At 53.7% G+C, this 23,303-nt stretch overlaps 10 protein-coding genes across 10 annotated transcripts; 4 read left to right on the forward strand and 6 right to left on the reverse strand.

The window, feature by feature from the left end:
- Positions 1-620: 620 nt before the first annotated feature.
- Positions 621-2,305, forward strand: BKA58DRAFT_393477 (hemolysin-III related-domain-containing protein). Its single transcript, XM_046171095.1, has 3 exons — positions 621-1,318; positions 1,381-1,611; positions 1,680-2,305. The coding sequence occupies exons 1-3, from the start codon at positions 806-808 to the stop codon at positions 1,839-1,841; spliced, it is 906 nt and encodes a 301-aa protein (XP_046020908.1). The 5' UTR covers positions 621-805; the 3' UTR covers positions 1,842-2,305.
- A 284-nt stretch (positions 2,306-2,589) lies between these two features.
- BKA58DRAFT_52775 (uncharacterized protein) lies at positions 2,590-4,470 on the reverse strand. Its single transcript, XM_046175458.1, has 2 exons — positions 3,784-4,470; positions 2,590-3,684 (listed from the first exon to the last, which is right to left on the reverse strand). The coding sequence occupies exons 1-2, from the start codon at positions 4,067-4,069 to the stop codon at positions 2,999-3,001; spliced, it is 972 nt and encodes a 323-aa protein (XP_046020909.1). The 5' UTR covers positions 4,070-4,470; the 3' UTR covers positions 2,590-2,998.
- A 1,305-nt stretch (positions 4,471-5,775) lies between these two features.
- BKA58DRAFT_324241 (uncharacterized protein) lies at positions 5,776-8,775 on the reverse strand (the record flags this gene model as incomplete). Its single annotated transcript, XM_046167954.1, is given in 3 exon segments — positions 5,776-6,607; positions 6,620-8,435; positions 8,493-8,775. The coding sequence occupies 3 exon segments, from the start codon at positions 8,773-8,775 to the stop codon at positions 5,776-5,778; spliced, it is 2,931 nt and encodes a 976-aa protein (XP_046020910.1).
- A 227-nt stretch (positions 8,776-9,002) lies between these two features.
- On the forward strand, positions 9,003-10,725 carry BKA58DRAFT_393483 (uncharacterized protein). Its single transcript, XM_046171096.1, has one exon. It carries the CDS (start codon positions 9,185-9,187, stop codon positions 10,466-10,468), a length of 1,284 nt encoding a protein of 427 aa, XP_046020911.1. The 5' UTR covers positions 9,003-9,184; the 3' UTR covers positions 10,469-10,725.
- On the reverse strand, positions 10,726-11,902 carry BKA58DRAFT_393484 (aldehyde reductase 1). Its single transcript, XM_046171097.1, has one exon. The coding sequence runs from the start codon at positions 11,807-11,809 to the stop codon at positions 10,820-10,822; it is 990 nt and encodes a 329-aa protein (XP_046020912.1). The 5' UTR covers positions 11,810-11,902; the 3' UTR covers positions 10,726-10,819.
- Positions 11,903-12,774: 872 nt separating this feature from the next.
- BKA58DRAFT_52769 (HAD-type phosphatase) lies at positions 12,775-14,747 on the forward strand. The gene has a single exon (XM_046175457.1). The coding sequence runs from the start codon at positions 13,103-13,105 to the stop codon at positions 14,552-14,554; it is 1,452 nt and encodes a 483-aa protein (XP_046020913.1). The 5' UTR covers positions 12,775-13,102; the 3' UTR covers positions 14,555-14,747.
- A 193-nt stretch (positions 14,748-14,940) lies between these two features.
- On the reverse strand, positions 14,941-16,436 carry BKA58DRAFT_473154 (uncharacterized protein; the record flags this gene model as incomplete). The annotated part of the gene is made up of 2 exons (XM_046175304.1): positions 14,941-15,420; positions 15,507-16,436. The coding sequence occupies 2 exons, from the start codon at positions 16,434-16,436 to the stop codon at positions 14,941-14,943; spliced, it is 1,410 nt and encodes a 469-aa protein (XP_046020914.1).
- Positions 16,437-17,939: 1,503 nt separating this feature from the next.
- On the reverse strand, positions 17,940-20,150 carry BKA58DRAFT_405872 (ribosomal protein S28e-domain-containing protein; the record flags this gene model as incomplete). Its single annotated transcript, XM_046171927.1, has 7 exons — positions 17,940-18,001; positions 18,061-18,144; positions 18,250-18,413; positions 18,950-19,283; positions 19,341-19,481; positions 19,542-19,715; positions 19,766-20,150. The coding sequence occupies 7 exons, from the start codon at positions 20,148-20,150 to the stop codon at positions 17,940-17,942; spliced, it is 1,344 nt and encodes a 447-aa protein (XP_046020915.1).
- Positions 20,151-21,184: 1,034 nt separating this feature from the next.
- Positions 21,185-22,351, reverse strand: BKA58DRAFT_414685 (cyclin-like protein; the record flags this gene model as incomplete). Its single annotated transcript, XM_046172504.1, has 2 exons — positions 21,185-22,035; positions 22,132-22,351. 2 exons carry the CDS (start codon positions 22,349-22,351, stop codon positions 21,185-21,187), a joined length of 1,071 nt encoding a protein of 356 aa, XP_046020916.1.
- Positions 22,352-22,669: 318 nt separating this feature from the next.
- BKA58DRAFT_324546 (ATP synthase complex subunit H-domain-containing protein) lies at positions 22,670-23,161 on the forward strand (the record flags this gene model as incomplete). The annotated part of the gene is made up of 3 exons (XM_046167965.1): positions 22,670-22,696; positions 22,746-22,830; positions 22,887-23,161. The coding sequence occupies 3 exons, from the start codon at positions 22,670-22,672 to the stop codon at positions 23,159-23,161; spliced, it is 387 nt and encodes a 128-aa protein (XP_046020917.1).
- Positions 23,162-23,303: the final 142 nt, after the last annotated feature.

A 23,303-nucleotide genomic window follows, 5' to 3' on the forward strand; every position in this document is an offset into this window, starting at 1 on the left:
CTCGCTGCCTCCCTGCAGATTGACGCAGGAGCTGCACCTGCGTCTCCAGCAGGCCGGATAGAGTGCGCACCACTAACAGGAGTGCCTATATCCTAGTTCCGCCTTGAGACTGCATCCTAGTCGGCTGCTGTGCCCCGTGCCTCCGTCGTTGTCTGATGGTTAGCCTTCCACCAAATCTCCACCCCAGTAATGGTTGGCTGCATCATCATCATCATCATCGTAAACACATCTTTGCTACATGCCGTTGAATAGTCGCCAGGCCGCCTGGGTCGCACAGACACTCGTGCGGGTGATGATCGGGGCGTTGGGTCTGAAGAAACGCCTCGTCCCTTAGGAGGTGTGACGCGACAGTACATGCCTTGTTGGTCTGCATTCGCTACATCCGTGGTGGTAAAAGAAAAACACCGTCGCGTCGTGGCGACGCCTGACAACTGACCGGTGTGTCCTGACGTCATTATTTCTAAACCCTCACAACAACCGCGCGATTCCGCAGCCAACATTACTATCACCAAAACGCACAACTGTTGACTCTGTGAAAACGAGCAACTCAGCATAGATGTCGCAGAGGCGTGTATACACCGTTTTCTGACTAACATGTCCGTGCCAAACGGACCGTCCACCCAACGTCCTGACTCAAGCGACGTGAGGATACCGCAATGATTGACGGATTTAATTGCCGAACCCTCGCATCTCTATCGGCGATTCAATTTCCATACTAAGTCATTCCATTTTCGCGCAAACCCCTCTCTTTTCAACGTCTATTTTCTTGTCGCTACAACACCGTTATTCGTTGAGTACTTGCGTCATGGCCACGCGCGGCACCACAGACTCACAACCTCAAGAAACTTCGCGACTTGACACCTCGGTCAAACTGCACAATAGCCATGAGGTACCATCATGGTACGCGCACAACTCCTTCATTCTTACAGGGTACCGACCCGTCACCAAATCTATCCCTGTCTGCCTTCGCAGCCTACTCCAACTGCACAATGAAACCGTAAACATCTACACGCACCTCATCCCCGGCATCTTCATCCTGCTAGCCAGTTACTCCTTCGACCGCTACTTCACTACGCGATTTCCTCAAGCGACGTGGACCGATGAACTCGTTTTCCGTATCTTCCTTACTGCCTCGGTAGTCTGTTTTGGTACTTCGGCGGCATATCATACGCTGATATGCCATTCGGAGGGGTATGCGAGTCTGTGGGTAAAAGCGGACTATGTCGCGATTATAGGGCAGATTATAGGATCATTTATACCTGGCATCTATTTTGGATTCTACTGCGAACCCGGGTTGCAGAAACTGTACTGGTCTATGGTATGTCGTGGAGGAAACAATGATGGTGATGGGATGTAGTATGACTGAACTAACTTCCCCAGATCATTACCCTCGGAACACTGACGGCAACCACGGTTATCAACCCCAGTCTTCACGGCCCGAGATGGAAGACCTTACGTTTATCAACATTCGTCGCAACGGGCTTTTCGGCATTTGCGCCGATCTTCCATGGTATGTCAATCTTCGGTCATGATCAGCTTGTCAGACAAACTGGCTTGCGGTCCTATTACCTCGAGGGTATTTTGATAATGATTGGAGTTGGATTCTATGCGGTAAGGCTAGCATGTTCATCGATACGTCCTTTTTCTCAAGACCGAACCTTCGTTGACTGGTATAATAGACTCACTTCCCAGAATCTCGGAGACCGAAGAGATACGATATTTGGGGCGCATCACATCAGCTGTTCCATGTGTTCATCGTTCTGAGTGCTATCGCTCATTGGTACGGTATCATGAGCGCTATGGAGTGGAACTACGTAAACCAGCGCTGTCAGTGGTCTTGAAGCCCCACGCGCTTAATTAGCCGTGTACTACAAGACCCCCTCTTACCCTCGATACACATGTTACTCTTCCGCAGCTTCTGTGCACACTCCACAGTCCAATCCTCGTCGTCAAAAAAAAAAGAAGAGTAAAGATAAATGGACACAGCAAGACTCGAACTTGCATGTCCCGCACCACAACCACCCAGCGGAGCTGAGTCAATAAGCTTAAAGCTGGAAAAGCTTGGAGCTTGGAGCTATGCTTGCCGGACGCCCGGCAACGAACTAGAGGAGAGCTTTGTAAGAGCTCGGAGCTAGAGGTTGCTGGGCGGCGTGTGGCCACTGTGTGTGAGCGCCTTACCATTAGGCCATGTGTCCTGTGTGGGTTTTGATGAGAGACTGGGGAGATGTTGGGTATGTGTAGAAAGACAGTAGATAGGGTGAGAGAGATAGTAATGTTCTAAAGTAGCATAACATAAGCCTTTTGTCCGATTATCAACTTATGTTCACTACTACATGAAACGTCTTCATTTACTACATATTTACCGTTTCCCTCCCAACAGCCCACCATTACACCGCCACCACCTAACCCTCGCCATCAAAGACAACAAAAAGAAATTGGATCTGAACACAGTAAGACTCGAACTTACACGTCCCGCAAAACGAACCGCCTAGTAGGATCAATGAGCCAGTTTGCACCGTCTCACCTTACCTACCAGGATGTGCATCACAAAATAGCTCAGCAAGATCAGTAGCAGTGGTAGCGACCCATAGTACTAAGTTCGCCAGGCTTTTCGCACGCCCAACGACCGGACTCTGATACTCAGTAAAGAGCATTCCTGGCGACTGAAAGGGCTCGACGTTGCCGTCAATAGCCCTTTAGCGACAGGACAACAAAGTCGGTGCTTGATCAGAGCTAGAACCAGCCCCGTGCCGGAACTACGTTAAGCGTGCGTTCGCTAGGTATTTGTGTGCGGGTGCTTTACCGATCAGCCATGTGTCCTGTGTGGTTTGTTGATGATATGACGAGGAATTGGTGGATACATGTGAGGGAATGGTGGGATAGGGTGAGAGTCCAGGGTGACTGATCAATTTATGCATTCTGAACTCAATCCAAGAAACCACCTACTCCCGCAAACCCAATCATAACCTACACATCTTCATCATACCCATTCTACTCATCATATCATCCTCCCCCTAACCCACGCCCCAAACCCCCCCTCATCAACACTCTTACTAAACGCAATCCAAAACGCCTGCTTCTCACTAACAGGACTCGCACACCTCTCCACCATCGCCTTGACATTAATCCCCTGCAACCCTCTAATCGCCATCACCTGCTCCACCCACTCTAGATCCACGCCGCCGAAATCGCCGTTCCCACCGAGCCATTCGTTCTTCATGCGTAGCATGGTATCGAAGTCAGAGGGTGTGATGGGGGCGATGGCGTCCCAGCCGTGGTCTGGTTTGCCGGATATGACGTTCAGGTCTAGGGTGCGCAGGGAGATTGGAGGTACTGCTGCATCTGAGCCTTCTTCTACGGGAGAAGACGGCGTAGCGAGGTATTCGCATAGACTTGCCCATTCTGCGCGATCGAATTCTTTGCTGTATGGCAATGCCTTTTTCGTTATGCTTATATGCCGTATGGACGCTCGGCTTCTGGGCGTCAGGTCAGAGAGGAAGGGTACTGCGGCTTCGATGCTGGTGTGGAAGGCGAAGGTGTAGGTTGAGTAGAGGATTTTGCTCGCTTCGGCGTGGATTTGTTGGTTCAAGGATAGGAGCGAGGGGACGGTGTAGCGGAGGTGTGATGTGTAGGGCGAGAGGAGGACGCGGTAGGTTGTTGGTGTTGTGGTTGTCAAGAAGGGGCCTGTGAAGTTGTTAGTATGGATTCAGTATTGCTATTTTGAGGAGCAGTATCCTAGAATATTCCTCTAGGTTTACCCCAAGACAGTCTTTGTCGACGTACCGGTTCTGATATGGTATGTACTCCTTCGTCTCCACGTCTTCGGACCTTGTGACCCTAGCCATGGATCCATGGTTCGTACGCTCAATGTAAAAGCATCATTGTTCGTATCGTCTGAAAGGTATGTGTGAAAGTCGGGTATCAAGTTTGCGACTGACGTTCCGTTTCCGGTCGTGGGGGTCGTCGAGGGTAGAAGTAGGTACTCGTATATCATGAGACGAATCTCAAAAGGAAGACGAAGTAACGGCGAGGCTGGAAGAGCGTCGGCTTGGTAGGCTGATGACTCCATGGTAGAAGTTTGCCAATAGGTCGAAGTTGCGAGATATGAATGGAGAGTGAAAAAGGTGCAATACGTGTCCGAGTCGCTTCCAGATACTGTATGCACTTCCCTTCTTGAAGTACAGTCGCTGACGTTCCTCAGCTCCTGCACTCGATCGGTGTGTCGCTGCAGCCAACTAAACGTCTTCCCAATCTTCAGCTGATCAAACCCTCAGCCAGTTAAACAAGATAGGACACTCCACAACCGACAAGACTCGACTCAAAAAGGAAATACGCAGTCAATCAGCGCACAACGTAGACGCAATGTGGTTTTGCTTGTGTGTCTGACAGACCATCAAGGTGTTGCGAATGGACGCTTGAAAACAACGCGTGCATTCGCCAAAAGATAAATTCCGCCAGCACCATGATGACCTTGACGCATTCGCCGAGGCAGCTTTGCCGTAATAGGTAAGATGCCAGATTGCTATCCTTGCAACGGCTTAGTCGTTGATCATGGCGCCGGTAGCGCGCAGATAGATGGATGACGTTCCGAGACCGTTATCGTTGATATTGGCGGCGGTGAGCAATGTCGGCAGCGTTGTTTTGACACATATGCCGGTGCCTCTATTGTTGTACTTAAGACATTGATCGCGCTCTTCGTTGATCTCTATTCTTGGTCAGGCATTCGTGTCTGGAAAGTTTCAAGGCCGGTGCTGTTGATGCAAGCAGCGGTGTCTGTACACCAAGACAACGCATAACGACATCCCGCCGAACCTCTCGTCGTATCGAATGAGAAAAGCCTGCTATCGCGCAAGACCCTGATAACGTGAACGTATGCCGTTCCAAGGCCGGCCGACGCGCGATTGCTTGCATAAACTGCTTTCTATCGGCCCTTTCGGAAACGACTCGGAATACATGCCCTGGCCTGAGCGCATGTGTGTCATAGCGCGCGTATGGTCAGGAGAAGAGAATTTCCTTGCTAAGGCCCTGCAAGGTCCCCAAGTTTGCGTCAATGTTGCATCCGCGAGGTTGTTGGAAGAAAAAAAAGTGGAGGAAGGATCGCCGGTTTCTCGGCGGCCAGCAAACGGTACGTACCTGCATTTGCTAGGCTCGGCCCTGTGCCAAGTATTCGACCTAAAGAGTACCGTTAAGCTACTACAAGCACGACATGAGTTCACTATCTAAGTCAAGAGAAGCACATTATTGCGTCATGTTCAACGATATGCATTGCTCAGCTGTAGCAGCCCAACTGTGAACGCCATCGAGCTACCTAGATTTGCTCTTTGCCCCCCAAGTTCCCTAACTAATACCCTAATACAGTAGATTTTCCTTTCTCAAAGTACCGGAGAAAGGAAAACAAGCCGACTACACGCAAAATCCAGAACAAAACAAGAATCTTTTTAAGTTTATCCCTCCCTTGCGGATTTACAAAACGCCTCGCGACTGAGCACGTAAGTTGACCCAATTGGATTGTGACATGGAACCTGGAAAAAGAGAGGATGCAAGAGGAGAGGAACAAGAGGAGAAGAAAGGAGATTGTCATAATACAAAATCTGAGGCCTATCAAGCGTATCATGGAAACATGCTTTTCGTGCCATCAGTCAACTCAAAGTGGACGTGAGAAAGAAAACAATGACCTCGTGTCGTACCAGCTCATCATGATGATAAGGATAGGCCATATTCCTCTTAACAACGCGTCAAGCCTCTCAATCGTCCTGTATTTGCAGAAGACGGACCCTAGTGCTGGCCATAGTTTCCGCCCCAACCTCCGCGGTTGTAGCTGCCGCCGCCATATCCTCCGCCAAAGCCGCCATAGTTGCCGTAGCCACTCTGCTGCTGGTGGTTGCCGGAGTTCTGGTGACCTAGACCACCGAGACCGCCGTATTGGCTGTTGCCGAGGTGGCTTGGGTAGTTGCCGTAGCCTTGCTGGGAGTGTTGGGGACCGCTCTGTCCGGGAGTGCTCTGGTTGGCAGAACCGGGGCGACCAGGCTGAGCACCAAGAGCCGCTGGGCTGGGTCCACCGCTCTTGTAGTCGCTGGAGGGCTTCAGGGCGTCATCGTTGAACCCTTGGCTACCCTGCTGTCCGTAGGAGCTCTGGTGGAAATTCCCTGGTCGGGTAATGGTATCGGGGATGGCGCCAAATGCAGCAGCGCCGGCAGTGGCGCTGGGGTTCTGAGAAGCTCCAGAGGCTGAGCGACCATAGTCGCCGAAGCCTGCGCCCATACCGCTGCCGCGATCATGCAAAGAGGAAGCGCCGAAGCCGCCTGCATTGGCGGGGGACGACGAGTGCTGGTCAAATGAAGCCTGAGGAGACATGCCGTAGTGGTGAGGCTGGTTGTACATGCCACCCTTTCCGAACGAGCCATATCCGGCTCCTCCCTGACCATAACCACCGAATTGGTTTACGTAGTTAGTGTAGTAGGGGCTGCCATAGTACGGGTGACTGTATGGGTAGCCTGCGTTGTGCGCGTTGTGCGCGTGCTGGCCTTGAGCAGCGTGTCCTTGCTGGCCAGCCATGGCAGCGGGGTTGGGAGTGTTGTGTCCGCTGTTCTGAGCATCGCCGTAACGGCTCTGGGACTACGGTTCTGTTAGTATATGATGGGAGAAGATATAGAGTTCTATTTTAGCTGCTGTCCTTACTCTGCCCGTGTCATGTGCCATCTCTGCCCAGAGTTTCTCATTCACATGAGATGGTTCAGATTGGTCGGCAAGATCATCGGTTTTGAGTTTGGCGAGCTTCTTCAGATCTTGAGAGAGTGCACTTACCTGTGGGATTTGGCTCTGCGAATAAGCAGAGTCAGTAGGTCCAGAGCCAAAGGCACTGCCAGTGCGCTGCTGAGCAGAACCAGCTTCCTGCTGGCTTTGTGCGATAGGCTGACCGTAGCTTCCATAGTAGTTCTGGTATTGCGCGCGTTGTTCGGCAGTGAGGTAGTTGGAGGGGTAACCGTCTGGGGCAGACGAGAAGGCACCAGGCTGGGACGGGGCCTGGCTTTGTTGGCCGGGGTAGTCGTAGTTTTGCGATTGCGAGTGGTTCGACTGCGGGATCTGCTGGCCGAATGGATCGTATGGCTTCTGCGGTGGGGCGGAGGCCTCTGATTGACCATACCTAGCAAACTGATTGTATGGCTGGTTGGACTGGGATCCTTGGTTCTGCATAGCCTGGGATGCAAGCGGATTCGAGGGAGACTGCTGTAGGCCGGGCTGATGTTGGGGCACGGGGGGCAGTCCAGGGGCCTGCTTTGGTGTAGGAGCGACCTCCTGTTGGGGAGCATCTTGAGATGCTTGGCGGGGAGCGGGAGGTAGGGAAGCCCTGGGCTGCGCGACGGGAGAGTGTTGGGGCGGCTGAGTTCTCGTCTCCGCCTCTTCCCTGTCTTCGTCGACATCTGGATCCGAGCCGTCGCCCAATCCCATGCTACCGAATTGGACTGCTGCCCTGTCCACGGCGCGGTCTCCGGGCATGACCACGGCCTCCTGTTGCTCCATCAACCTTCTCTGGTAGCTTGCGCTTCGGTTCGGGGTTCCAGAAGTCGCCTTTAGTGCGGTCGTTTGGAATCCTCCAATGGCGGGGCGACCGATGGGTGCCTGTGTAGGACCGTTCAAGGGGGTCGCTACAGCACTTCCAACATCCTTCGAGCTTGCGACAGTGCTGAAAGCCGTCTCCGTCTTGGGTGGGATGGACGTATCAGGCAGGTGCTCAACATTCTCTTGTGTAAGTTGATCTCCGGAGGGTGTGAGTGTGACGTCAGGGGCACCATCCACACTCTTGTCCGGCGTCATCTTGGACGTATCTTCGGCGGTGATGGGCGGTGTCTGGACAGCCTCATCTGCAACTGGGGGTATAGGCAGTTCTTCTGCTTGCACGGCGGTCTCTTGGGCAACTTGGTGCGCGGGCGTCTCGTCGGGTACTTGTGAGGGCACTTCGGGGGCAGCAGCGGCGGCGGGCTTTGGAGCTGCCTTGGGGACTGCGGGGACGGGCTTGGGTGCAGCAAACATGCTCGCCCAAGTCTTCTTCGCGGCTGTCATAGTAGCCTCTACGACAGGCTTTATGGCTTCGGGGGTCGCTTCAGGCGCGTGTACGGTCTCGTCGTCCTGTTTGGTCTCCTTGGACTCTTCTGGCACTGTGGGCGTGTCCCATGCAGCGGACTCGGTAGTCGGGACTGATCCAGCAGCCGTACGAGGTCCACCGGCGGCGCCTCCACGACCGCCACGAATTCCACCGCGACCACGATCAGTGCCTCGTCCGCCACGGCCGCCGCGACCGCTGTCGACTCCACGACGGGCTCCGTCGGGCCGGCCACGCAGGCTGGACGCGCCATCGAGGGGGACGTTCTCCTTGGCCTTGGAGCGGGACCTGTCCTTTGCTTTCTTTGGGACTTCTGAGAATTGTGAGACGGCGCCTGTAGCAGTTAGTCACATGATTGCCGTATGCATACGTTGCAGATGCAGTCGCTTACCCTCACTGATCTTCTCGATGGTGGTCTGCAGGTCTCCGTCAGATTCTTCGATTGCGAGGACGAGATCGGCGTCGGTCCAGTCGGGGAATAGCTCCTTCAGTGTGGATAGCTGTGACTGGTAGCGCTTCTTAAGTTCGCCCAGTTCGCCCTGGTCTGCCGATGTGTCAATGTTGGAGGACGCGCTGTCGCCGTTGGTCTTTCTGGGGCCCCGGGAGCCGTATGATGCCCTGCCGCCGCGGGCAGAGCTCCTGCCTCGCGCAGGCCGAGTTTGTGCTTCAGACATTGGATGTGTGTGATGTGTGGGCAAGCCGCGGGGGACTTATTGGGTGTGTGTGTATGTGGGCGGATTGGTGGGCAGGCGAGGTGATGATGTAGAGGGAAGGTAAAGTTGGGGAACAGCTAAAGGAAGCGACCACGTCGGCTTGGCGCTAGAGCTTCCAATGGCTGAGGACGCGGCAGGGTCGCGTTGACTGGGGTTGGAGCAGGCTGTCGGGTGTGCAGATGCGAGGGGAGGGCTGAAGGGCAATTGATCTACGAATAGCTGGAGTGCCTGTCCCAGCCTGCCGTGATGCGCGCGTTAAACTGTCACGTGCGCTCCCGTAGGGCCTGGTCCACTCTCGTCATCGCCTCACTCCACCACCCGACCGATCAGGCACCGCCCACGACTGCGACACCAACACCGACACGCAGCCATGCAGTCTTCCGCGAGCAAACGCGTACTGAGCACTCTCGCCTCCAAGATCCACCCACAGCTTCCCCTCTCCCCGCGCGAGAGTCAGCAGCTTCTCTCGCTGCTGACCAACTCCTTCCGTGCCCACCTCGACCACGCTCACCCCCTCGCACCCGCCGAAAGCAACCCGAAGAAATCTACGCGAGAGTTGACTATCGGCTATGGCCAGCGCAACCCCTCCGCCAACCGCCCGACGTCCTCGTATGACTCAGCGACGCAGCACATCGACTCCATCTTGAACAATCCTCTGTTTGCTGTCAAACCGCGTCGAAGAGGCTCGAGATCTGCTGCCTCCGATATACTTCGAGAGCCCCTCGTCTGGTTCGTCGATGAGATAGCTGCAGGTTCTGCCACTCTACCAAAGGCAGCCATGTGCCTAGAGCTCCTTGAGAAGACTACAAGCCAAACCTCGTCACTCAAGGATGGCAGATCATCCGCAACTGTACTCGCCGAATGGCTCCGAACCAGTGGCTCGGATACCTCGAAGCAATTTCTCGACATGTCCATCTTGAAAACCGGACGTGGCAGTAAATTCCTGGACAAGTTGGTGGCTCTGTTCGTGGCTGAAGGCGAGACCACGGCACTCTGGCGTTGGTTTATCCGGCCAAACGAACAACGCGTCAAGGAGACTGGGCTGGACGTGGCACGTATAGCGACCTTCAGACAACAACTACTGGCCAAGATGGTTGTATTCGCGGCAGACAACAGCTTAGCGAGCGGTCTGGCTACGTTCATGCAGGCCTTCCGCCTTGTGGAGAATGCCGGACACGAAGCAGCTTATGATATTCTAAGATCCGCGGGTGGCCACCTGGTGAACCGGATCATCTCCAATACCGACGATATGCTCGAACCCGAGTTGTATCAGTTGTTCCTGTTGTCAACGCCACGGTGGCTCGGGGAATGGAGTCCAGCAGTCGAATCAATGCTCTGGCTACATCACCCTTCGGCGCCCAGCACAGGTCCTGGGCTTCACTTCGTTCAGAATCCTGACGGCGCTGTCAGATTCGTTGAAGCATCCCGGAGTCGACGGAATTTCCTCGTCCAGCTCTGCTTAGGGACTGCCCGGCAGCTAATGGAGCAGGAGAATTTCGCTGAAGCGCAGATCGTGATGCAGTTCACAAAGGATCACTTCGCTGATATTGTTCTACCGAAAGAAGCAGTCATTGAGCCGCCAAAGGAAGAACAGAGGAGAGCACGCAGGGAACAGGAAAATCTGCGGTTATTGGATCGCCTGGTCCTGACTTGACCAACCCCTTCATTCCATCAATTGTAAATAGCCGCGACTGGTTCGCAGGTATTTTTGGGTAGGCAGCCCGAAGATTCCATGCATACTTATGTTTGTGTATAGGCCTTATGGTAGTGCACCGGGGGTCTGGTCTGGGCGTGCGGGGGAACGCCTACAAACCGCGTCATATCACGCGAACACACGAACTCACGATCACAATGATCTGCAAAGATGCGAAGACATGACATAATAAATCTTACGATCGATTCATTGCTCCATGAGCTGATCTAAATAAGTCTCCCGTTGACTTTTGGTATCGCTAAAAACAAAATATCGAAATATGCCGTGTCATCGTGATCTCATCGCCCCGCTCTATGCCTTGAGCTCACCACCGTCGGTCTCCTCTGGCCAGACATCGTAGCCGAAGGTGTCCTTCATGTTGACGAAACGAGTGTGCCTTCCGTTGGCGACCTCCTCGACGGCGTCAAAGTCGGCCTTGCTCAGCTCGGGGATGAGCCAGTTGCTCTCGATGCGCTTAGGGGTGGAGCTCTTGGGCAGGACAACGTAGCCGCGCTGGAGACCCCATGCGAGCAAAACCTGCGCAAGGTCGTAGCCGCTTCGCTCGGCAACTTCGTTGAGCTTGGGGTTGGTGCGGACCTTCTCGCCGGTGCTGGGAACCTGGTTCTGGGAGCCGAGCGGGGAGTAGGCGGCGACGAGAATGTCGTTTTCCTGGCAGTACTTGACGAGCTCGGTGTTGGGGAGGAAGGGGTGGACTTCGATCTGGTTGATCATGGGCTTGACCTTGGCGATGCTGAGCAGCTTCTTCAGGCCGGGGATGGTCCAGTTGGAAACTCCGATGGCCTTGGCCTTGCCCGAGTTGTAAATCTCCTCCATGGCGCGCCATGTTGGCTCCGGGTTCTCGGTGAGCTCCTTCTTGATGATGTATTTGCCGTCAGCTCCCAGCTTGGGCATGTGGTTGTCGTCGCTCTCCGCGGCAATGGGCCAGTGGACGAGGAACGCGTCGATGTAGTCGACGCCCAGGTTCTTCAGCGAAGACTCAAAACTCCACTTGACCTCCTCGGGCTCATGCAGGTGGTTCCATACTTTTGTGACAATGAAAAGGTCCTCGCGCTTGACGTTGGTGTTTTCCTTGAGGAAATCGCGGACGGCGTCGCCAACTTCGCCCTCGTTTTGGTAGAACCACGCGCAGTCGAGATGGCGGTAGCCAGTCTTGAGCGCGGTCATTACGGCGGCGTAGGTCTCGCCCGATGCGCCTTCGCTGGCGAAGGTGCCGAATCCGACGGCTGGCATGATGACGCCATTGGAAAGCTTGAACGTCTTCTGGTTCGCGAGGGGAGCCATATTTGCGGTGTTTGTAATTCTTGAAGTTTGAAAATGTATCTTGAAAATGCAGAGTAAAGATGAAAGTGGTCAAGTAACTTTTGAAATGTTTTAACAGCGGCAACAGCGCGTGCTGGGACTATGAAGCTACATATATCCAGCGTAACCTTGGTTGGTCTGAAATCTCTTCGCTCTTTCATCATCGCCCGTCTGCTCGGACAGTCCCCAACCACGTTGCCGGCCGTGACCTCACACCGAGAGATTCCGATCGCAGAAGCATCTCGTACGCATCGGTCCCATTGCGAAAAAACTCCATAATAGTCCCATCCAACAGTTTCACGTAGACCCTCAGAGTTGGTCTGCATCAGCAGCCATGACGTCGACGGTGGATTCAGGGTCCACAGCACGGGCCGAGCGCTGCCATTTTAATTTCTGGCGCGGAAGTTTTGCCGACCTGAGATTCGTACAGGTGAAAATGTGGAACGATGTAGTCCCAATAGTCGTGCGGCTCTGCCGTTGTCAGCCACTCGTTTAAGCAGATCACTAGCTGCCTTCGCCCTAATTCGGCGAGCCGCGGTTACCTCGCCCCACCCATCCTTCGTCACTCCCACATGCTGCTGCAAGTACCGCCGTGGCAGTCTGCAAGCTACCTGCACCATCTACACTCTGCTACACTCGTTTCTACTGATTCCCACATGTCGCATACTTGGTGTATGCACGCCAACCACCTTTGACAGGCGGTGTACCGTGCCTTATCTTCCGGCCGCGCTCTGCATCCGGTCAAATGAGGCTCTGCGCTAAGCTTTCACGGCATCGGCCAAGGGTATACAACGCGCATTTCAGGTGTTGTGGCGACTCACAGCACTACGCTGCTATCGGTCCCCAGTTTTCGGCGATAATACGGCGGTGACGGTATCCAGTTCTCATTCTCTGGTTCAGCAAACTTCTCCACTAGTGCTGCTATGCACGGCCACTACAGCAGTGTAATGATGTCGCGCTGTGGGTACAGAGGTACTTGTTGAACGCTCTGGGTGCCAGAACGTGGTTGGTGTCACCGGCCTGAATCGGGATAGCGAAAAGCTCCTGCGAAAGTTTCCAGAAGAGATTGGCGAATGATGATGGCATCTGGGGTTAATGAAAGTCGCTGCCTGTCACTGTGACGAGTGATATGATATATAGCCCCTCCCCCAGGACCCTGAGACTGCTCTTTCATCATCACACACTCCACATCTTCACATTCAGCTTCTGAGAAGTTGACACTACTACTTTCTTGACTGATACCCCATTCTTATCCCAACTTCAACTACCATCATCATGTCTCCCTCCGCTGTTGAGAACGAGACTCCTCTCGCTCAGACTACCTCCAACAAGAACGTCGAGCTTCCCATCCCAGCTGATCCTCAAGATGGCACCGACAACACTGTCGAAGTCCCAGCAACCCGAAGTGCCATGGCCGACACCACCAACTACATGCACAACCTCTCCCTCTCGCCTTCCATGAAGGAGAGGAGAGGATCCCGCAACTCCTTCGGTACCTCCCTGCCCATCCCCCGCTCCAAGAGGCAGTCGAGGCTATCGTCTGTTCACTACCCCGATGGCCGTGGTGCCGCTGTCCGCCCTGGCATGCCCCCGATCCAGCCATCTCGCGACATCATCGCTGCCCAGCTTCAAGATCTCGCTGGCGAGAAGGTCCGCGCCGCCAAGGACATGGCATTCGTCTTCGACATTGACGGTGTCCTCGTCCACGGTGACCGTCTGATCCCCGAGGGACAGCGCGTCCTCGAGATCCTGAACGGAGACAACGAGCTCGGCATCAAGATCCCCCACATCTTCCTTACCAACGGTTCCGGTAAGCCCGAGCAAGCTCGTGTCGACCAGCTCTCCAAGATCCTTCACAACCCCATCTCGACCGAGCAGTTCATCCAGTCGCACACTCCCATGCGTGCTTTGGCCGAGTACTACAAGACCGTCCTCGTCGTCGGCGGTGAGGGCTACAAGTGCCGTGAGGTAGCTGAGCAATACGGCTTCCAAGACATTGTCGTCCCCAACGACATCATCGCCTGGGACCCCACCATCGCCCCCTACCGTGTCTTCACCGACGAGGAGCGCAAGACTTCCCGCCCCCGCGACTTCAGCAAGGTCAACATCGAAGCCATCATGGTCTTCTCCGACAGCCGTGACTACGCCACCGACATTCAGATCATCATGGACCTCCTCCAGTCTGAGAACGGCAAGTTCGGAACCCGCGCCAAGGACCCCGTCTCCCAGCGCATCCCCATCTACTTCTCCCAGGGCGACATGCTGTGCCCCACCGAGCACCCCTTCCCCCGCATGTCCCAGGGTGCCTTCCGCATTGGTCTCGAGGCCATGTACAAGTCGCTCACCGGCGTCGAACTCGAGCGTGTCGTCTACGGCAAGCCCGAATTGGCTACCTACAAGTACGCCGACGAGGTCATTGCCAGCTGGATGGAGACTATCCACAACGACGAGAAGCTGCCTGCCAACATCTACATGATTGGTGACAACCCCGCTTCCGACATCGTCGGTGGTAACATGTACGGCTGGAACACTTGCCTTGTCCGCACTGGTGTCTTCCAGGGTGGTGACAACGACGAGCAGAACCCTGCTTCCTTCGGTGTCTTCAAGAACGTCTTCGAGGCTGTTACTACTGCTATGAAGAAGGAGCTTGGTGAGGAGTTCAAGTTCAAGTTCGACGAGAAGATTAACCCTGTCAACCTTGAGGGTGGTGTCTCTGCCATTGCTTAAGTGGGTTGATGGTTGGAATGACGGTACGATGAAAAGCTCTGCTTTTTCTGTGGTCGTTGTTCGTTTGTACATAAGCATTTCTCTGGCGTTTCTTTTTCGGGTTTATATCCTTGCATAGCGAAGCTTGCAAATCACTCTTATAGATCAACGAGTTTACTATACAACTGGGTCTACGGATTCTGGGTTTTCGGTTTTTTATAGATTATGAATTCTAAAAGTCTTCTACCTCTTAGATAACTTCTTCATTCTCCGCTCCAAATGTGACTAATTTGCTTACCTATGAACTTCTGTTCTATCGACCAGCTCTTGATGCTCATGCTCAGGATCACCCGTCTCATCAAGCGACGCTATCTCCGTGTAACACATCTCATACTCGAAGCAAAGTACTACTCATCTTCTTCTTCCCCAAACCCCACCAACGTTCTCATCAGTCTAACCTCCTTCCCCACCCCATCAACCTCCCACGTAGCCTTACACTCCCACCTCCCCTCGAACCGAACCCAAACATCCCTCAATAGATACCTCGCAAGCGTCCTACTTTGATACAGCACAAACTTCTCATTCGTCGGACTAATGTCATCATATTCATCCTCTACCTCTTTCTTCTGCGGACTAGGAATGGCTAGGACAATCTTGCTGGGCGATCTGTTGGGCTGAGTCGGGTTGGGCTCGGATGACAGTTGGAGGCATGGGTCTTCGGTGCCAATGGGTATGAAAGTGTCCCAAGCCGGTACGCCATCGACGATCGGTGTCGAGCCTGCTACGGGTGACGCGTAAGTGTCGTACCATAGTCCTGTTGCGCCGATCATGGCTTTGACGTAGAGGGTCCAGGAGAGGGAGAAACCTAGGTTGCGGTAAGTGCCTGCCTGTTGTATCTGTTAGCCTTGTCTCTATCCTCGTCGTAGTCGTAGTTGTTATAATATGTTATGTCGGATATGCAGGGAGGACTTACGACAACCGCATTTCCCTTCCGCCTAACAACCAAAATACTCCCCGCTTTATTCCTATCCAACTCTCGCCGATACACAAACTCGTCTACCCGGGGGTCCAGAAAAGCTTCTACACACTCTCTATCAGCGTGACTGAGGACCGTGGCGATAGCGTCGCTGAGACGCGGGTACGCGGCTCCGACCAGCGGGTCTTGAGTATTGAAGTAGGCCTCAAGGTCGATGACGTGGGGAGCGCGGACGAAATCTCCGGTTTTGTCATAGTGGAAGTACTGGGAGCCAGGCAGGAAAACAGAGGTCATGACTTTGTCGCAGAGGTCTCCGGCGGGGTTGGAGTAGTATGTATTTTGCAGTTCATCCAATTTGTTTCGCAGGGCTTCTTCTTCGCGGAGGACGGCGTCGGAAGCGCGTTTTGTGGAGGAGGAGGGGAGGAAGAAGGCCAGTGTGGCGCTGAAGGGGAATAGAGTGCTGGTGTTTGTTGGATTTTGCGGACTGTTTTGACTGGAGTCTTTGAAGGTCGCTCTGAAAGTGGAGGAGATGTGGGTAGCGTCTAGCTCAGCCCATTCATCGTCGTCGGGTTCCCAGAGGGATTTGCCTTTAAATGGAGAGAGGTCGTGGAGACTAGTTGGCATAATGTTAGCGATGTCGGTTTGTTGTGTGCGAGGTTGTGTAGGGAGGTGCGGGCTAGAAGAGAAAGGTGAGTTGAGGGAGAGTGTCGAGCTGCTCGGGGAGCTATCGAGGTCTTCTTGCACAAACAGTGGTACGATTTCGGAGCTGTGCTTTGTTTGCACTCCCCCAACATCGGGATCAGATGATGGTGGCGGTGACTCTGCGGCTTGCTTTGGAATCTGGTCCGCCCAACTGATTGTCCGAATGCGTCTTGAGGCAGGTCGTGGCGATGGCATTTTCGGTGAACTCGGAGCGATCTTGCTCATCTTGGAGGTCAAGTATTTTCGATGCTCAAAATCATTGTCTTTTGCACTGATGCTATCTTGAGTACGAGCGCGTAACAGCGCATTCCCCCCAGCGACTTTGGAAGGCGAGCCATAGTGAAAGATCGATGTTAGCCCTGGAAGCATGCTCATAGAACTTCCCACCACATAGTGCGAAGAGCTTGACGATAACAATGCGGTCGAGTCTACAGCTACTGACTGGCCATGCTTTGATGCTGCGATAGTGTGGCCCTGGTCTTCAATTCCATCTTCTCCATAGTCTGCCGTGTAACGACTCAACAGGGAGTTGAAGAAGCCTTCACTTTGACTGTTGCTCGGTGAGCGCGGTAGATTTTTCCTTGAAGCTGATCTCGAACATCCAAAGAGACCCGATCCGAAGATGGACTTAGGCGAGCTTGGAGGTGCTGGCACCAATATTGATGATTGCGAACTTCCAGATACCCCAACGCGTGGGTATTCCAAATCTAGTGGTTTGAGTGGAATACTACATACCTGTGCGTTTACTGATGGGGATGCTACAGGTGTGATACTCTCCGGGTGCTGTAACGTGGGTTGTGTAGGAGCCTTCGGGTGTGACCTTGCAAGTACATCACGTAGTGTTTTTTCTGCGTCGCTATCCTTCATGGTGGTGATCGAAGAGTACTGGGATAGCGAAGAAGCTTAGCAAGTTGACTGTATTGACAGTGGAACGTTTGCTGTGCGTATAGGCAAGGGGAATGAGAAAGAGCAACAGTGAGGGTGAGTGCTCAATTGGGCCTTCGTCATAAGAGTGACGGTAGAACCTGGCAGATTCACGATTGCCTTAAACATGTCTCTTACAGCTTCAGTGAATGGCTCCACAGGAATGACAGTCAAGGTAGTAGGGCATCACTGTGAGATAGTACTATTGCAGCAATGAGAGTATGCGAGATGCGAAGTGTTCTGGCGATGATGAAGTTTAGGCAGTCGTGACTGTAGAGTTGTTCAATCTAATCACTTGTCAGTATGTGTCAGTAAAGCTGACAGACGGTTCCATTAACGCCGTTCCGTGATGTCGCGTATCATCTAAGGTGGTTATCATTTGACTCAGAGCGAAAGCATGCCTAGTGGCTCGAGCGTCAGTAGGACTTTAAACCGGCCGAACACTCACAAGACATGCCTGCAATCGAGTCAGTCCTCATTCAACATCTCCGACATTCCTATCAATTCCTGCAAGCAGCCGTCATATATATCACATCCACATCCACGCGATGCTCGTTGGGAGTTGGTAGATTTTCGATTCATTCAGGGAGAGAACCCAGACTCTTGATATGTCGTCGTAATCGTAGGTCTCCACAGATCCATCATCTCCATCCCCCTCCTTCGCAGCGCTGCAAGAGCAACTACCACGCCATCATATTGTCCATACTCGTGAAGTCCGTATAGATGCCCATAGCTTTCGCAAAGAACTCCGGTAACCGAATAGAAAATGCCGCTTTCCCTTTTTCCCCGAGAGTTTGCTTGCGCTTATCGCAGACGCCTGGCCTCACGCTCAGACTCGAGCAGGCAGAGAATGTCGTTCTCGCGGACTGTGATTTCCCAGTTAGTATGCGGGGGTTGGTTCAGCAGGCAGGCAGAGCGTGCGTACCTGGGCCCTTGACGTTGCGGATGATGGAACGGGTCTGGTCGTTCATGAACTCGACGCGGCATTGGGTGACACCACCACGGGAGCCTGTTATTATCCGTCAGCCTGCCATTCTCTCACGTTGTGCATCCCCCGACTGTTGTATGCGCTCGTCTTGCAGAAAAGTTCGGGGTATTCGGAAAGTTCGCGTACCGGTTCGGCCAAGGACACGGGTGACCTTGACGAGGTTGACGGGGGCCTTAGCAGAGTCCATTTTGTGCGGTTGTGAAGTTCGACGGGAGTCGGTCGTTCGGTGTGCGGAAGAGCTGGGTTGGGCGTTCGGAGATGGAGTTGTCGCTGGCGATGCGTGAGGGCAGCTGCGAACGGTGGGCAATTTTGCAAAGTGCGCTAGTTAGGCGAGCAGGGGTGCGGCGCGCTAGTGCTCCGTCCATTGCCTTGGGAGGTGCACGCAGCATCAACATCAACATCACTACCGTGAAAGCAGCTTTGCTCCGACGCTGTCGAAAGTTTTGCGTACTAATCATTCATCGGCAATGCTACAGTTGGCTCTTATTCACTCGAACCAAGGTGGCAAGAATAGGTATCGCCGCCATCACCAGACATCGCCCACAACTCATCAAGCGCAGCAGTGTTCAACAACATTTTTCATTCCATTTATCTGCCTAACCAACCAGCGCCAAATCGCTCAGAGGGGTATAAAGCGCCGTTCAACGCCTTCGGAATCACCCGACCCTCCGTAGCCCTTCTAGCCATGCCCGCCTGCACCCAACATAGTCAGACCGAGGATCGGCTTCAGTGTAAACAAGCCTGCTAAACCTCAGGTTCCTCCATCAAGATGCAGAAGCACCTGAAGCAAGCCATCTCACCAGCCGTGATCTACATGGTCGCAAACCTCCTCCTCAGCGGCGGAGGCGTAAACTGCGCACCCGGCTTCATCGTGGCCTTCACAACCTTCGTAACAGTATGTTTAACCGTGTCACAATCGACCTCGGTCTCGGTCGCAGTGGTCGTCGAAGTGAAGGCGTTTGCAATCTTTGTGACAATGGACCGCTCAGGGGCCGCAACACGGGGGTGAATCGGAGGAATCTTCCATATATCATGGCAGTAGCCGAAGGGAGATTGACAGCCGGGGTTGCAGTGAGCGGCTGTGTCGCCGCAGTAGCCGTAGGGGCTGCAGCAGGCGCCGTGTTGCGAGCTGTTGCAGGTGAAGCCAGTGGTGCCGCCGCCTGATGGAATGTGGTTAGCGATGTGTGAAGGTTGAGGTAGGTGGGTGGAAGACTTACATTGACCATTTGGTGAGATAATGAGGCCATTGGGAGAGATGATAGGGGGCTGCACAACCTGTTCAGGAATGGCCTGGTGAACGGAATCAGCAGCCTTTGGCTCCTTGCCAAAGAACGTTTGGACTCCAGGGCTGTCGGTACCTGCAATCGATCATCAGCAACTGTTCAAACAAAGACGTTCAAACATATCATCGGACTTACAAGTCTCGACAAAGATATCAGCACCCGCCCAGCACATGAAGCTCGGCTCGTCTTGGAACCCACCCGGGCTGACATAAGTATTCCAACACTTGTCCTTATTGCAGTACGCCTTTGGGCAAGTCTTTTTGTTGGGTACGTTGGGAATGTAGAGCTTCACACCACCGCGAATGAGCGCTAAAAGCACTGTCAGTCCAATTCTCCTCGCCAAAAACGGTAACACGTACGACAATACCTCGGATTCTCCGGCCCAACCCTCAAATCACAATCTACAGCACTAAGATCATACCACATCTTCCCCTTGCTCCCCTCAAGATGATACTCGACCTGAATGATGCCCGCAGGCGCAACAGCATAGTACGGCAGATCTCTCATCTTCAAGGAAATCCCTCCTCCCAGCCTCTCTGTGTCAATCATGCCATGGATAACGGAGCCGCCGTGGCTGGGCACCATGCTGCAGAAGGCGTTGCTGCCGTCAATGTTCGAGGCTGGGGGGCCGACGGCCCAAAAATACATGTTGTAGGGGCAGTGGTTGATGAATTTGACGTATGTGGCAGAGGTACCGAGGGGGGTGAGGCTCAGGAGCATGGTCAGATGGACGGTGGACTTCATGGTTGGGAAGGTTGCCGAGGTTGTTGGGAAGGGATGGGATGAGGTGGGACGCTCTGAGAGGAGCAGAATGGGAGTAACTGCTGATAAGCTCGAGGATGAACGAGAGGAGAGCTTTACGGGGAAGAGGAAGGGGACATGTGTGGTTTTATGGGAGTGCGAGATACCCTTCTTTTCTGCTTGTCTTCTTCGTTCGGGCCCTTCTCAGGGTCTCATTGTAATGAAGTGGCTTTGGGAGAGCATCCATTACGGCTTCACGAAATGCTGTAGATGCGTCGATCGGGTTTCTCCGGAGGGGTAGAAACGAACAATGCGCGCGATCATAGTCACTTGAGTATCGTATGGAGTCCCAGACACTACGGGCCCTAGTGTCGAAGGTGACGACCATGACTCTTCGCAGGCTCTCCTAAGTTTGAGGAATACAGTAACTTCAATCTTGTTCTCACCATACGGACAGAAAACGTGTCACCGTCTGGGTGGTATTTTGGAAGTCTCAGTCGCGGAACAGATGCCGTTGTCATTGGGACAATGTACTGGTAATATCCGTTCAACAGTGCTTACTTAAACTCCCTGGTACCAAACTACAAAGGCCGCTTCAGCACAACAGGAAAAACCTCACAGAAGGAGGAAAACCGAACAGGTATACTGCAGTCTACATCAGCATAGAAACAGGCGCTTATACAATTGCGAGAGCAATGTAGATTTTGGGGACCATTTTTTTCTTCAAACCAACGCCATTTCAATTTTTTCGATGTCTTCCTATCTATTGGGTATCATGTGTTGCTGCCGAAAGCAATTTGAGGTGGCATTCCATACAAGGAAGAAACTAGACAGGCCTGAAGCCTACATTAGGATGATAATGAGCAAAAGAGAAGACCTAGTGTCAATGTAGGCCTCGCAATATTTTTTTCCTTGAATGGAATGCGGAAAACGTGCTTGCAATACTGATAATCAAGCCCCAATTTGGTCAACTCCGTCGCAATGCCCTACCGTGTAAATGCATACTTGAACGGAAAGAATAAGACAGTACAAAAAAATCATGCTTGCGGAATCCTGGAGCGATCGCCACCCTTGGCGATCCATTCCTCCTTGATGAGCTTGTCCTGCTCCAAGTGCATGAGCTTGTAGGCTGTACGGATCGTTCCGTCGCTGACCTCGACAGCCAAGCCGATCTCCTTTGGCGATTTTGGCTGACCCATGAGGTGGGAGACGAGGTAGAGACAGGCGCCCGCGATAGAGAGTGGGGAGCGTCCGGCTGCAACTCCGTAGTGGGCGACCTGATCCGCGCACTCTTCTGCGACCATCTGGACTTGTGTTCCAAGGGCGAGTTTGGCGCAGGCACGGGGCATAAGACTTGCGGCGCTGGTGGCTGTGGTACCTCCTTTCTGGTTGAGAAGGTTGACAGTATCGATGACAGCACCATTTCCTGCAACTGAAGGTCCGTTATTCTGTGACTTTTGTATGAAGGCCTCAAGCACCTTGAACGTACGGCCAACTTCCTTCTTGCTCACGTTGGTCATCTTGAAGATCTCGCGGAAACTGCGTTGCTGGTCGTGCTTTCTGCAGGCTATGAAGATGCACCCGGCGATGATAGCGTCTTGTGATTTGCCCTTGAAGAGTTTTGCGTCGTCGGTCATCTTGAACAGCATCTTGGCCGTCTCAGCAGTCGGGCGGCTGATGTTCTGTGAATCGCAGAGCGCTGAGATCTGTCCATACGCGGCCTGCAGCGCCTTGTTGACCTTGTCGTGGTTGGTCTTGTTAAGTGCGCGGCTCAAGTCCCTGGACCTCATACCGCCGTCACCGAAACTGATCTCAGTCTGGAGCTGAGAGCCGTGTAGCAGGGGGTTCGCGGCGTCTCCGATACGAGAGGGATCGTCGTTTCCTTGATCTAGATACAGGGCGCAGTGTTAGCATGTGTGTCACTTGCATCTCCGACAAGCAGGCAAGTACTTGCCGTCGTTGGAAAAGGTGCGCCACTCGGAACGCGTGTCTATAGTCCTCTCTGCGAGTACGCGACCGCAAGAACCGCAGATGGTGTCGCCAGCGCTGAACTCTTCGACTAGATTGGGAGGGTTTTCTTTGCAGTCGGGGCAGATCATGGCAACGTTCAGGTCTTCCTGCCACTCCTCTTCTTTCACGAGTGCGGGTGCAGCTTCATACACCTCGCCAGGCGACAGCAGACGGCCATCGGGGGCGTACGACATGTTCGAGCAGTTGCGGGTAAGCTATAGAGTGTATTTCGTTATCTAGCTATTGCGCGCGGTCGACCGACACACTTGTAGGCTGCGTCCGGGCTGGAGCAGGATGTGCGAGTGTGGTGGTATGAGACAGGCTGCGAGACTGAAGGAAAGTCTGCGAGCACGATCTTGTAGTTCGGCGCGCAGGCAACCATTGCTAGGCTTGGCACAACGCTAAACCGTTTTGGGTGGCCGCTCAAGCTGCGGCGGTCCACGGTTTTTCCCCAACATCGACCTTCACTGTAGCTCCCATTGCCAGCTTCCCCACGTCACTACACCTACACAATGATCGCGCAATCCATCAGGGCCTCGGTACGCTCCTACTGCTGGTGGAATCTGGACACATACTGACCTGCTACAGCGCCAGGCGCTTGTCCGCGTTGCCCGGCAGCAACCTGCCTTTGTCGCTCGCCGCACTTTCATCACTCCCTCGGCCGTCCGATCAGGTGATTCATCCCGAATGCTTGAAGATGCGACAGTACTGACTCAATTGGTGCCGTAGCCGACCTAGTGCAGGACCTCTACCTCCGCGAGCTCAAGGCCTACAAGGTCCCCGAAGTCAAGGCATCCGATGCTGAGGCCCACGTCCAGAAGTTCACCGTCCCCAAGGCCCCCGCATCCCCCGAGGAGACCGACATTGCGAACGAGTTGAAGTCATACGAGACACAGGCAGTTGACGTTGAGGGCGCTCAGGGCGAGGACGACGCTGTGCTCCCGCAAGAGGACTGGTTCGAGGAGGAGGATGAGAGCATTACCACCGCCGGTGCCACCCATTAGAAGAGCGTTGCCGGGTGAGGGAGATCATGTATCAAAACACTAGCGACTGTGTCAATACCATTGAGCGATGAAGCCAACGGGAGCTCTGTTCGGCAACATGTGAATCACGTGATGTGACTATGAGTTCAACGTGGGGGTTCAC

This window comes from Alternaria rosae, assembly GCF_020736505.1.
Source record: "Alternaria rosae strain MPI-PUGE-AT-0040 chromosome Unknown BKA58scaffold_11, whole genome shotgun sequence".
Classification (NCBI taxonomy): domain Eukaryota; kingdom Fungi; phylum Ascomycota; class Dothideomycetes; order Pleosporales; family Pleosporaceae; genus Alternaria; species Alternaria rosae.